The sequence below is a fragment of the Stegodyphus dumicola genome, chromosome 11 (assembly GCF_044657685.1).
Source record: "Stegodyphus dumicola isolate Sdum_Otavi_A_Nest chromosome 11, ASM4465768v1".
NCBI classification, from domain to species: domain Eukaryota; kingdom Metazoa; phylum Arthropoda; class Arachnida; order Araneae; family Eresidae; genus Stegodyphus; species Stegodyphus dumicola.
The window spans coordinates 93972081-93987193 of NC_140778.1; the positions used below are offsets into that span (position 1 = coordinate 93972081).

The 15113-nt window shown below is 31.1% G+C and overlaps 1 protein-coding gene across 1 annotated transcript; it reads right to left on the reverse strand.

Moving 5' to 3' along the window:
* Positions 1-304: 304 nt before the first annotated feature.
* Positions 305-14862, reverse strand: Sod2 (superoxide dismutase 2). The gene is made up of 5 exons (XM_035369470.2): positions 14710-14862; positions 12783-12970; positions 11833-11946; positions 5350-5529; positions 305-667 (listed from the first exon to the last, which is right to left on the reverse strand). The coding sequence occupies exons 1-5, from the start codon at positions 14742-14744 to the stop codon at positions 516-518; spliced, it is 669 nt and encodes a 222-aa protein (XP_035225361.2). The 5' UTR covers positions 14745-14862; the 3' UTR covers positions 305-515.
* Positions 14863-15113: the final 251 nt, after the last annotated feature.

Below are 15113 nucleotides of genomic sequence, written 5' to 3' on the forward strand. Positions count from 1 at the left end.
ATTCATCTTAATCATAAAATTTTAAGCCTGTTGTGTAATTGCTTCATGCCAATTAATCAGCTTCTGTGTTTGAATAACAAACTGACCGTCTTAAACGTCCCTAATCATCCTTTTATTTTCTCCTTTCAGTCCTTTGGTAAATGACTCTTCCTAATCAAGGCTCTTAATGTTTCTGCATTAATATTTATTTTCCATAATTTTTTCCCATATTATGTTAGTAAAAATAGTTTGCAGCAATTCAATGAAAAATTCTTAAAAAGTAAAAATGTTAATATTATACAATAACTAATTTCACAGACAAAACTACAGTTTACATATCAGTTTATTATACGAATTACGTAACATATGTATATCTTGAAAACAAGTATTTTCTAAAAAAATAACATACATAACATTTTTGAGTGTGTATTGTTTTGGAAAGTAAATAAATTCCCTAATTCATCTGAGATTATTTTGCTGCTTGCAGCAGAAATTTGAACATGTAACGAAAACTAATTATATAGTCTATATAATCTTCATTTGGCAATCTTTGCTTTAGAAAATCTTTCTGAAATATCTTTCCAATTTGCTACTTTCCATATAGCTTTAACATAATCTGGACGCACATTCTTATATTGCAAATAATAAGCATGTTCCCAAACATCAATTCCAAATAAAGGCACAAGCCCTATAAAACAGAATAAAGTGCTTTTAATATACACATATGTAGAATACAATAAAACACAATATGTAAAAAAATAAAACTATCACGGCATATCACAGAAATCCAAGATATACTTTTTAAATATGAGTATTATGTTACAATAAATAAACATTCACAACTAAAGAATGTACGATAAGTGTACACAAGAAAAGAAAAATTATGATTTTTTTTAATCTTTTGCAGGCTGCATACCACAAGTGTCTTCCATGATGTATAGCAATTTTTAGAATGAGAGAAATCATTGTCCACATTGTGAATATGTATTAGACACTCCATAACCATTTGATACTCCTTTTGTATAGTGGAAAGATTTTGTGAGAGGCACTAAACATATATCATGCAGCATCTGAGCTGTTTCATGCTGTACTCTTACTCATGCCAACCTTATTTATCATGTTTCCCTTAAAGAAATCATTCATATGATGTGCAGTGGCACCAAATGTGACAATATTTTTGACTATCCTTGCAGAAATTTATCTGCTTTTAAAAGTTCTACCCTTTCATGCTCAGGAACAATATTCACCATATGCTGCCTTCATCAGTGGATGAATGTTCCATGTGCATTCATTTCCTGTCATTAAAAAAAAAAAAAAAAACAGACTATCTGTTACTGTGTGGGATGCAAATACAAAAAAACCATGTTCCAGTTCTTATTACATCTCTGCAGGGTGCACCAATAGCACGGGCGCTCGAGCTACTTCACAGATGTGCTAAGGAAGTCTGATTATCAACCTCGCCTTAAGATCAGGGGGGGGGGCTTAGGAACAAGTGAACTAACATACATGGCCTGCAGGAGGGTAACACACTCCTCCATCAGGAATGAACTTCCTGATAGAATATGTGTGAGACCAGTTAAGGGCAAGTTCTGGCCAGCACCGGTAGCCATATCTCAACTGCCGGCCAGTATCTCTTCCCTGTCCACAGATCTAATGCTGCAAAGGGATGGCGGGCTGCATACTTTTCGTAAAAGCTAGAGCATGAGAGCAAATGTACACACCTCTCCAAGGAAAATTTCAGTGAAGTAACATGAACAAATTCGTCATGTCTACTTTGGAGTCGGAACAGTAGCCAAACCCTCAATCCCTCCACAGCCATACCCATGAAAAGCTTTAATGCCCAGGAAGTCCGCCACAGAACAGAAAAGGTAACTGCTTGTGAAGTATTCTACCACAAAAGTTCTGAATTGAAATGGTACTCCATGCTTATGTGCTGACCAGATCAACTACCATGGTTCTGTCCCCAAGCAAAAATCAAGATATAAAGTAAAGCACTTCTTTACTCATCTGTATTCTGCTTTTGATGATAATTATTATTGCTTTCCTTTGTCTCTCTCAGCACTAGCTATGTGTCACATAATCTTAACATGGATGTCATCTGATGCACTGTATAAGTATTTCCATCATGTAGTGTAAATATCAATTTATATAATTTAGTTCTATTGGACGGCCAATATTCATTTGACTAAAATTTTTTTATCTTGACTAATTTGAAAATTATCTAGCTGGGTGCACCTTTTATAGTTCTTTTCTTATAGCTGAGCCAGAATATGTCTCTATCATGTGCTACAACAATACAGAAGTTGCTTTATGCTTTTGTTGTCACTGAGTACTACAAAAAAGGACAAACTTCTAGTTGATATTTACCCAGATAGAAGTTTCTTCTATTACCATAAAGTATAGATTTTTTATGAAACTTTTGTAAGCCAAATGGCATGAAGTTAAAATGTAATTACCAATTAATTTGCACAAGAAAATAGTTTAAGCATTCTCAAGCCTAAAAAGTAACCTGCTCTAAGTCACACCAACTAGCATAAACCTTACAGAAGGAAATTTTTTTTGCAAACAGTTACAGAACCAGTGGCCCACTTTGAATACTCTTTGCATAAATCATGAGATGTGCATCAACTGGCTGATCACTGACAAAGCAAATTTCAAATTAAATAATAAATAAAAATTTTTAAAGTTGTGGGTACATTAAATATAGAATATAATTAAGATAAAAATAAATTTACAGCTAAAATTTTAAAATGGAATTTAAAAGACATTAATTGGATACAAAGTGTAATATTTTTCAGTTTTAATCAATTTTATAATTGATGTTATTAATGATATAATAACAGCAAACTGGATTTTACTCTTATATTCTAGTTAGTAGAGTATTTAACAAAATTAGCTTCCTTAAATTAGTTTTTATTTAGTACACTAACAAAATCCATTATCCATCATTATTACATATTAAAATTATCTATTAATCTGTTAACTGGGTATGACGAAATGTTTCGTCATGCTGGGAAGACTATTTCAATGGGTATGACGAAATGTTTCGTCATGCTGGGAAGACTATTTCAATGGGCATGACGAAATTTTTCTTACATTTTTTTTGCAATCTGTCACTTGACCGTTGTTCAAGAAAAATCGATCAATGGAAACACTTGTCCGCTCATAAATTGTGATAACACTCCTAATTTACACAACTTAATTTCATTTTAGTCTGCATTTCATTATTTTACATATTAGTAATAACTTGTTGATTTGAGTAATTGTTAGTTTTTTATAAATATGGCTAAAAATTATTGTGAAGCAGAAAATATTTTTGAATTGTCTGAAAGTGACGATGAAATATTGCCCGGGAGGTTTGGTAAACGACGTTGAATTCTAAGAATAAGTACCAGTTCGGAAGAAAGCGACAACGACTTCTTTACTGATGGTCTGGGCATTGAATCAAAGGATGATGATGTTATAGACCAAAATATTCAAACGACATCAGCTGAATGGAAATGTGAAAGAATATTGCGATCGCCTTTCCCGTTTTTATCTCAATCTAGACTTACATTTGAAGGACCTGAAGAAAAGGATTGCCTTTTTTATTTCGAGAAATTTCTCGATGAGAATTTTGTAGAACTTATTGTGGAACAATCAAACAAATACGCCGGACAGTGTTTTGAAAAAAATACTTCCATGTAACCGCGTTCAAGATGTCTCTCGTGGGTTGACACAGATGACCGAGAGATGAGAGTATTTATTTTTTTTTACGAATTTTGCAAGGAATAATAGGAAAACCTTCTTATCAGCTTTGTTTCACAAAGCGAGAAAGTCTGGAGACTCCATTTTTTTATAAAACTATGTCAGAAAAAAGATTCCAACTGTTAGTAAAATTTTTACATTTTAGTGATAACAATGCTTTCGATCTAAAAGTGTGCAACAAAAAAACCTACAAAATCGATTCCATTTTGAACTATTTGAGAAAAAAATTCAAGGTGTTATACGTACCAGATAAGGAAATATCTGTAGATGAGTCTCTTTTGCTATGGAAAGGAAGACTGTCTTGAAAACAGTACATTCCATCGAAAAGAAGTCGATTTGGTGTTAAATTGTATAAGATATGTAAAAGTAAATCCGGATACATAAGTGGTTTCATTATATATACAGGTAAAGACACGGAGTATGATTCAAACTATCCAGAAGAACAGGGACCAAATCATATTTTTCTTGAATTGTGCCACGATTTGTTGGATAAGGGATATACGCTATATCTTGATAATTGGTATACTAGTACTGATCTAGCTGAGAAGATGAGCAGAAGAAAAACCGATGTAGGAACAATGCGAAAAAATAGAAAGGGAATAGGAATACCATCTGATATCAAAAATTGTGTTTTGAAAAAAGATGAACATATTGCTAGGTACAGAGACAAAATAATGATTATGAAGTGGAAAGACAAAAAGGATGTAATTATATTGTGTATTATCCACGACAATAAACTTGTAGAAATAGAAAAATGAAGGAAAACGATATCAAAACCGGAAGTTATTGCCGACTACAACAAAAATATGGGAGGAGTTGATCTTGCTGACGGACAAATGAAAACTTATGAAATCGCTAGAAACCAAGTAAAAAAGTATTACTATAACATATTTTTACATGCACTAGACATGGTGTGTTTGAATGCATATCTTTTATACAAGAAAGATGGCGGTCATCTAGATGGGCTTCATTTCCTTATCGAAAAAGGTGTTGAAAAATATAGAGACGGATCACAGTTGCCATCTACTAGTACAGGACGATCATCTTTGACACCAAAACCATCTCGACTCTTTGAAAGACATTTTGCAGACTATATACCATCCGATTCTTCATGAGTAAATGTAACGAGGAGATGCAAATTATGCTATTCCAAAGGTCTTAGGAAAGAATCGAGATTTTGGTGTCCAGGCTGCAGTGTTGCTTTGTATACGGCGCATTGCTTTAGGGAATATCATACGAAATAATTGTTTAAATTCATTCAATTAATTTGTTTTTCCGGATTAAAAATGTTTAATTTTAATATTTTATATCATTAAATATTTTAAAACGATTTTCTTTTATTTATTCCTTGCGATGTGCTGAAATTACTGCAAAGGAAAAAGTTCCCATCGTGAAACGATTTTACTGAAAGCTTATTCCCCAGGTAACAGGTTAAAATTACATGGTAGTTGATGAAATTAATGATTACTCTATTTGCACATGTTTCTACAATTATATTTAAATAAATGTCACATAAATTATTACTAGAAAATAATCCAGAAATGAACTGTAAAGCAGTTCAAAATTTTTAATTTAGAACAAGACATTATTTTAAAATACACAAAAATAATCCTGTTAAATTACCAGTGGTAGGCTGCAATGGATCTTGATTAGCACAAGTAGCAATCTGCAGTCTGCCTGTACAGGTATTGTATCCTAACCATGCCCAACCTGATCCTTGAACACCAACAGCAGCAGCACTTAGTACATTTTGCATAGTTTCTAAACTTTGAAAATCTTTCTTAATAGCTTCAAGAAGGTCACCTGTCAATAATTTAAGAAATATTTTTAAATATCTATATAGTACTGTGTTCAAACTCAATTAAAATTTACCATTATATGAAAACAAATACTAAAATAAAATAATTATTTTTTTTACCATTGAAAGAGACTACAAAAAGACCTCAACAAATCTTCAGATAGTTTTCCCTTTGTTGTTTAGTAAAACAGTATTTCTATGAAACTTTTTGTAACCCAAAATGTATAAAGTGAATATGTAATTATCATTTATTTTATATCTAAAAAAGTGTTATTAACATTCTCAGGCCTGAAAAATAACCTGCACCAGGTTAAACCATATAAAATTTAATATAACACAAACATATAAAAGAAATACTATATCAATGGAAATTATGTATAATTTCACTTTATAAAATCAGCAAAACAGAGAGCACACATACAACTCAGATTGTGGTAATAATGATTGATGATAATGATTTAAGCTGAGCTTTCAAAGTTACACTGGAGGAAGAAGATGGGTATAGGAGGAAAGGATCATCTAATATCCAATCAATCATTTGAAATACCTCAGGCAGACAGGCCATGCATTTATCTACCAAAGCATGAAGGTCACTAATAACTAGAACTTATTATATATCTGCCTGACTTGATGATGCCAAAAATTAAAATCTGATATCTCCCGAGGTTGAAATAAGTTTGATAACTTAAATTCCTTTTCCCCTGTATAGGTTATTTATAATCATTCAAACAAACTATAAAACTGACCTATATGTCTGGGATTTATCAAATAAAATCATATTTTCATACAATCATTGAATAAACCAAATGCTGAATGCTCTTTCCTGTCTTCCCTTCTTATAAAAAATGAAAAGTCGTTTCCAGATTTATTTCAAAAAACAAAAAGCAGATTGTAACATATGAGGCCTTTGTAAAAGCAAAGTTGCATAAAATGAATATTCTCAAAGCTTGATAATGTTAAAAAAAAAATACTTTCTTACATATGTCCATGTACCTTCATATGTTCAAACATAATTTGACACATCATGCTAAATACTTCAAATCATACTGAAAATTACTCTAAATCACAAAATGGCATTATTTGTGATAATAAAATCAATATAAATATGTGACATTCAAATGCTTTAAAGATATGTATGATCAAAATTTATTCTTTCATTTGGTCCCCTTTCTACTAAATATTTTTACATTAAAGAAAACTATTACTAATTACATTCCATCGGAGGGAAAATATGTCATATATCATAGGAAAAAAAATAAGAATGAGTAGACTAGTTGCAGACAAGCTCATCATCAATAGCGTGCATTATAACTAATAATTCAATATTAGCTGTTAAAACAAATATTGAATTCTGTAATATAAGAAAAAGAAATACAAAAGATATTTTTTTTAGTAGAAAGTTTAATTATTTAAAAGCTGTAGTAAGTTATAGAGAAGAAATTGATGAATAACTAAAACTAAGACTTAAAATGTCTTCAGAATCTAAATATATACATATATAGAAGGGTAAACAGAAGGGTCCATTTTTTTGTGTGCAGTTCATACAAAGTCTTGATATAATTTGGCATCCTTGATCTTCTGCGTAATATTTCAGAAAACCACTCCATGAGGTCTACACTCTTTATACAGTACAAAGTCCGTAATTCAGACGTCCGTTATCCGGAATGATCTATAATTCGGACCTCAAAGCCACAAACTTATGCATGCGCGTAAAGCCAGTAAAGCATTTACACATGTGCACTTCCGATAGTGAAGAAAGTGACAGACAGGTTATTGAAAACAAAAAAATTTCGATTGACAAGTTAGTCGGTATTCTCAACACAGCAATTACAGGACTTGAACAGTGGAACTTTGTAACTGAACAAGAAATTATGTCTGTTTATAGAATTAAAGAGAAAATATTAGCACAAAAAATGAAGCAACTTACATTGAAAGAAATGTTTAATAAAGTAAATAAATAAATATTAAGCTTTTTTTTTTTTTTTTTTTTTTTTTTTTTTGTAAATTTTGATACGCTTTAGATCATAATTGCTCTTTATTTAAGAAATTATGGTTTCATATTTTTAATTGCATAATTTCTGCATGCCATCTTACCAGATTTAAATTGTTGATCTATAATCCGGACAAACTCCTAATCCGGAATCGCCAAAGTCCCGACGAGTCCGGATTATGGACTTTGTCGAGACTGTATATGTAAGTACTGTATATATTTTAAGTACTGTATATATAAGTTTTGTGCAAATCTAATCAATTTTTGTTTGAGATCTGAGTAATTTAAAAGAATTGTGTTGCCACTCTAAGAGACATAAGATATTTCTGTTTAAATTTTAATCAGCAATATAAAAGAAATGAGTTGTCACTCAGCAAAATGCAATATATTTGTCTTTCAAATTTAATACACAAACTGAACATTTTAAAGGAAATGGGTTGCTGCTGTCCAAATTAAAAATATTTTTATTTTTCACACAGCAATGTGCTGTTCAGCAAAATGCAATCTTTCAAATTTATCCTGTTATAAAGTAACAAACTAAACAGTTTAAAAGTAATGAACACAGATTCATTCAAGTTATTATTAATTATTAACTGTATTAATTAAAGTCAGCTAGATATAAAAAGAAGTGTCTGCTAGTTTGTATGTGAGTAATTCCATATAAATATACAATTTTAATCTGATCTTGATGAAATTTTTTACACTTGAGCTTCAAAACAAGAGGAAGGTCAAGATCCACACAAGATTTTGAAAATCCATTACATAGGGTCTCCACTCAGGCCGTTTATATTGTTGTATGCATACAGGTTCATAATAGATTGAATGCACACAAATCTGACAATAGGTTAGTAAAATTTATTTTATTTTATCGAAAGAAATACTTCAAAGTTCTGTAACTTTCCACAAAGATAGTCTTAGCTCTTCACAATATCACAGAGTGCAGTCAGTAGTTACATTTCAAACTACTGTGAACTTAAAACACAAGCGGCAAGCAACAGCATTATTTGTAATAACAAAAATCAATATAAATATATAACAACCATTGAAATTCAAAAAATATCCAACATTATTCTGCCCGGAGATATCTCGGTACTCCGATCTCATGCCGAGCTAACAGCAACAGCTACAACTGAGATGTGATGCTCTCACTAGCCTTACACAGTTTGCACCTGGCCGGCAACATACTTCTAGTACTTTCTGCTTCTCAAAATTACTGGAAGGCAATATGAGGGTCGAATTATGGTTACAGCTAATACAGTGATCAATTACTTTAATTCAATTATAATACCTATTGTGTGATACAGGGACTGGAATAAAATGTTGCCATTGATGACTTTTGAAGGTTTAAATTGTTGCCAGCTTGGCAATATCTCACCACATTACTGAGATATCCATTTACTCAATGTTAAACACACTTGGCCCTTATTCTTACTTTTCCAGCACATCTTCTCTCTTTAAATTTTTTTCATATTACATTACACATTAAAATACAATAATTGCTCTAAAATCAGCTAGCTATGTACAAATTTGAACAATATTTTAGCACTGTGCTCATGTCCCCCACGAGATTCATGTCACCTTTGTTGCATTCTCACTATTAGTGGAATACATGCTAAGCAAAGAATTTATGATTTTTTTAACGAAAAAAAAAAATGTTTTTGCCCACTTTCAATTTTGAAATCATGTTGCTATTGTTACATTCTTGCTACAAGTTCTTACTAAAATGGTCAAATAAGTAATGTTTGCTCAATAGAGACAACAGGTTGCATGAATAGGTTTCTGCCAGTTAGGTACTGTTTACAAATACGTGTTGGTTTGTTCTAAAAACAGTGTATACATCCTTTGTTAGAAAAGTTCCAGGACAAAGGTCGTAAAAAATAGCAAATTGCATCTAACAAGTAATGATCCTAGCTGCTATCAAAGTAGTCCCCTTGGCTATCTATACACAACTGCCAAAATTTCTAGAGGTCTTGGAATCAAGCAGGAAAATCTTCAACTGCGATGGTTGCAAAGCTCATATGTCACATCATGTTGTATGTCTGCAATAATCTTAATGAAGCTTTCCTTTCAGTCACCTTTTCACTCACAGAAACAAGAAAAAATCACAATAATCTTTGACACTGTAGTAATCATGTCTGGCTCTATCCTATAATTCAGCAGAAATTCTTCGTATTCGCTCCTTCTGTTCATGTCTCCCTAAATCTTCATATAAAATCTTATGATACATCAAGATTTAAATTCAGTTTTTCTGATATCATATACACAGTTACATGACAGTCTTCTTGCAATAGCTGTCTTACACGCTCCACGCACCTGTATCAGCTCTGTGATCGTCTTGCACTGAATTTCTGCCTTCACGAAACCTTTTGTGCCTCTCAAAAACACGACTTCTTGAAAGTGCCTCACCTGCATATGCTTGCTTAATCATGTTCCACATTTCACTAGGGGTTTTCCTGAGCTTAATGCAGAACTTAATGCTCACTCTTTGCTCACAATTAGCATCCACTGTGTCACCTTAACGAATGCAACATGAATCTGAACAGTGAGTTGCTAAGCACAGCCCTGCCTCCTAGTAAGTTTGGGTGGAAATATGACCAAGGTCATGCCAAGTCAGAATAAATACAGGTAACATAAACACAACATTTGTTCTTTTTCAGTGCTGCAAACTCAGAAATGATTAAAAAAAAATAATATCCTGGAACTTTCCTGACAAAGGATGTAGTATCTCTGAGACAGTGTAGAATCTTTAAAGAATTTAAATACACTTTCTATCAGTTCCTCACAAACATTTCAAAAACAATGACAAAATCTGTAAAAGCAAATAGTGATTTTCTGAAAGTTCACTTTCAAAAAAAGACATAACTGATAACAAAGCATATATCAGTTCTCACTAAAACTGTTAAATGATACCATATTAGTTATCTCTTTAAAACAGTGTAGAACCTTTACACCAGAATTTAAATTCACTCTCTATCAGTTTCCCACGAGTATTTTGGAAATGTTACACACATACTACTAAATGAAGCCTCTTCACTCTCTGTAAAACCTTGGCAAAGCTGAGTACTTCAGGTAGTACTACATAAAAAATGAAAGTTTATCTGGATGCCTGGTTAATAAACCATGCAAAACTAAGCCATGGATTGATTTCATATTTCCATGCTTATAACATTTTACCCATAAGATATTATGCATGTTGAATTTTAAACTTGTACAAATAAGAGTCCACTGTTGGCATAATGTTGGTATTATTTAAAGCTCATTATAGGAAACAATACTACATTTGCATCACCCAAGTGTGACACTTTCATACGATATAAAAAATTTGTATAAATTCAACACTTGCTTTTTTCTGCAACCTCACATCATTCAATTGCCATTTCATTTCCAACAATCTAGTGTATAGAACATAAAGAAAATACATATATATTACAGATTTATTTATTTATATAGTTTTTCATATATTTAAACAGTGGACAAGTCTTTGCATCTCTTAGGAAAAGAAATAAAAATAATGATCATGAGATAAGTAATGACGGTATTCAAAATTTTTACGATTGCTATTAAGAGATTTATTTTGTTGTAGCAAGTTGTTTGTAAATAGCAATAAACAGCTTAGTAAATATTGCCATTGAACTTTAACAAGCAATTTGTTGCACTAAAAGTAATTTTAAAACCAGTTGTCCTGAACCTCTGCAAAGCAGCTGAATCATACATGAGACAACTATTTGGCATAACATTTTAGATGTTTTCTGAAGTGATACCACAAAAAATTCATTTTTTTTTCTTCTCCAATATAGTCTCTTCTGACATTAAAACAATACTCCAGTTTCTAGGATCAGACTGGAAGACCCTAAGCACTTAAAAGATTTTGGTTGCCCCCTTATAAATGCTTACACCAGCCTTTTTTTCCATTCTTTCTCTCTCTCTTGGTTTTGGTTTAGCTGCACCATACATTCCACTATAAAACCGGAATGGGAAATTCTTTGGTGCTGCCTTTCTTGAATACCTACAGATCCTTTTAAGGTGCCCTCTTTCCTTGATGCCCTATGAATGTGCATATATTGCTTAATAGTTAACCTAGCCCAGCTAGTTTCCTCAAAAGAACAGGTTTTCAACTTAAAACTTTTTTTTAACTAAGCAGCTGTTAGTCCAAACCCTGTCTGTAAACAGAGGTCAGTCTATGCATATAATATATTACAGTAATCTAATATTTTACAACTGGAAAATTAAATTTTATTATAAAGATTTACATAGTAATAAACTTGAATTATGTTCTCCAAAGTCAGTAACTGATTTATTTATCACTCAATAATCATACCTTGTGGTTCACCCCCAGATGGAGACAAATTATGCCAAAAAATAGAATGATTCAAATGGCCCCCTCCATTGAACTTAAGAGCAGGTCCTAAAGAAATAACTGATGCAACATCACCTGAAATATAATTATGTCTTAATATTTATAACAATTTAAATATGTAAAAGATAGAAATAATTTTAATGAATTACCACTATCACTATGCTTACTAATTTTATTATTTCTAAAGTCATCTTTTTAGATTTAAACTGATGATGTAAAATCCGGAATCACCACAGTCCCTATGATTCCAGATCTCAGACATTGTGCTATATAACAGACTACTAATCAAAAAAAAAAAAAAAGTAAATATACTTTGAAGATATAAAATCTTGATTGTGTTATATTAGGTAGATAAAAAGTTTAATTACAACAATTTACATCTCAGCTAAAAGACAAAATTAAGTCAGATTAACTTTTTATACACAAAAAAATTGCTTAAATTGGGAATCAAATGTATGATTCTTGAATCAATGATTTTGCGGAATAGTTATCAGTAAAACTACTGCCCTACTTGCTTCCTTTCTTTGTATGCTGATTAAAATTAATACAACTCATTTAGTTATTTTCATATAAATACCTATAAAAATTATCTTAAGATAAAAATAAGGAAAATTATCTGAGATTATATTTACAATTACCCAAAATATTTTTGTATACTTTAACACAAATTTATGGTACTTCCTAATTCAAGCAGCCACAGTGTTTTGGCATCAAAGATAGCAAATTTAATTGCCAAATCTGTAGCATGCAAATTTCGCTAAAGTCTTATGATGTGGCCACTTTAACAAAGAAGTACCAATTTCTTTGTAATAAAATTTTTTATATCAGCGACAAACATTTTACTACATTTCTTGAATAACTATTTAAAAAATTACATCTTTTATAAAAAAATATAAATAATTTTATAAAACCTTTTGCAGTAGCTTCAGCTAACTTTTCTTCAGCAATATTCAGATTGTTAACATAAGCAGCATGATGCTTAGAATGATGCAATTTCATTATTTCAGCTGATATGGTAGGTTCTAATGTTCCATAGTCATATGGAAGATCTGGCAAAGTATGCTTACTTAAGCTGACTGAAATCTGTGGACATGCTGTCCTGTAATTAATGCAGAAAGAAATATTAATTTCCTTTCTTTAACAAATTCATATATCATATTAATCAAAACACAGCTTCAAAATGAAAAAAACATCCCTTGAGTGACATAACCACTTTTATCCAGTTATGAGATTTGTTGTCACTTGGTAGATAACATCCTGTTATTTAAAACGAATTTTGGTAAAATCCTAGTACATGGTGCATCCTTGGAGTGATTTTAAAAATTATCACCAACACCAAAATGACCCGTTTAACTATTCATCGTATATGACCCGTTTATTGCTCATCATAAAGTTGCCAAAAGTAGCCAAATCCCTTGTGCACCGGATACTAGGATTAAACCCAAATTTTCTTTGAAGATCTAAATATCATACTGATGCTCCAAAGGTTATGAAAACAAAGAGTAAAACATTTAATTATACAAATAATAAGTGTTGTTTAAATACAATTCTTCCCAATCAGATTCAAAGATCTGTATTTAGTTTGTTAAGTTTTTAGAAGGGCATTCTAAAGGAAAAAATCACCATTTTATACTTCAAATAATAATTATATTTCATCATATAAGTTAAATATAATCATTATAAATTTGCTTTCTGAATTATATCTTGGTTATTTCAGGATTCATAATAAAAATAATTAACACTGGAATTGAAACAGAAGCTAATAATTACAGTCAATTCCCAGTTTACTGGTCTAATTACTATCTATAGTTAATTCAAACTGCAGCTAATCCATGGACAATTAAAAAGAACACATGAAGAAGGAATAGCTCCTGCTATAAATAACAGAAAAATATCATTAAAAATTTACCTGCATTTTCTGTCAGTTTAACCAGGCGAACATATTCATTCAGTTGTGTAAATTAAAACAATATTCAAAGTAAAATGCCCGATTACTAGCATTACACAGCAGGCACTCAAAACATACAAGCTCATCACATGTCAATAACTGAAGATGCTTGAGAAACTACAATAATATTACAATCTTTATACATATTTACATTTTTCTCACAATCCAACTTTGTTTACATTTTTTCCTGTTTCACCGTGTGAAATCTGCAAGTTTCTATCTGCTAACATATAAATTTTGTAACAGATTTCTATTTATTTTATGGTAATCAATAAAAAAAAGCAGTTTAATATTCACATATATATTGATCAACTAAAACATTACGACCATGCCTGTGCAGTGAAAATGCACTCATCAGAATGATACAGATTGTAAATGAGAGAGTGAGAATTATTTAGCAGGGAACATCATTTTGCTAACTGCATGTCTTTGGAATACAAAAGACTGCTGATCTAAGTGACTTTAACCCTCCAAGAGTTATGGTCATAAAAGTCCATATCATATATATTCCATATTTCCCATTCATATCTTTATCTATTCGATTTTGAGTTGGATATATATTGTAGGAAAGGAGTCAAAGTGAAAAGGTCATTTAAGAATTATAATCAAGAAGATACCGCTTATTCATGATATTCAGCGAAACTTTGAAATTTCTGAGGGTTTTTATCCGCATAAAAACACAGCATAAAAAAAAGTAACTCGCAGAGACAATATTTAACAGTGAAAATGCGGTATACATGTCAAAAAATTAATTTAAACCAAACATCTCTCATCACCGACGTGTTTACCCAATAATTGTCCATAAAAGTTATCCGTGAAGAAATCTAGATAATTATAAAATATGACATCTAACAGACTAAAAGTTGCACATATATACATATAATAACAACCTTTTCAGTATACTCATAACATGATTCAAAATCATTGTTATTTTGAAAAACACTTCACAGACGAGAGAGCGAAAATACACTTTTCAGATAGATAGGGTATTTAAAAGTTCTTAGAGCTGTTGCCATAAATAAAAACTTTTCTACCGCACATTGAAATGCACAATAAAAATAAATAAATAAATGTCTGTGTGAATTAAATTTAATAAATCGGAAATCGTCTCTCTCTTAATTGTATTAAAAAAGGCATAATGCATTTTAAAATACAGTAAGGATGTCCTTTCATTACACACACACACATATATATATATATATATATATATATATATACATATATATATTTCGGCACTCCCTTGAAAATTCTTGTGTTATATTTCTTGATACTTCTAATTTTTGTTATCAATTAC

Coding starts and splice junctions, on each gene's coding strand:
- Sod2 (XM_035369470.2), bottom strand. CDS start 14,744: ATGATTTTGAATCATGTTATGAGTATACTGAAAAG. Junction 12,971..14,709: donor GTTATGAGTATACTGAAAAG/GTTGTTATTATA, acceptor CATTAATTACAG/GACAGCATGTCCACAGATTT. Junction 5,530..11,832: donor ATCTGGGGGTGAACCACAAG/GTATGATTATTG, acceptor AATTATTGACAG/GTGACCTTCTTGAAGCTATT.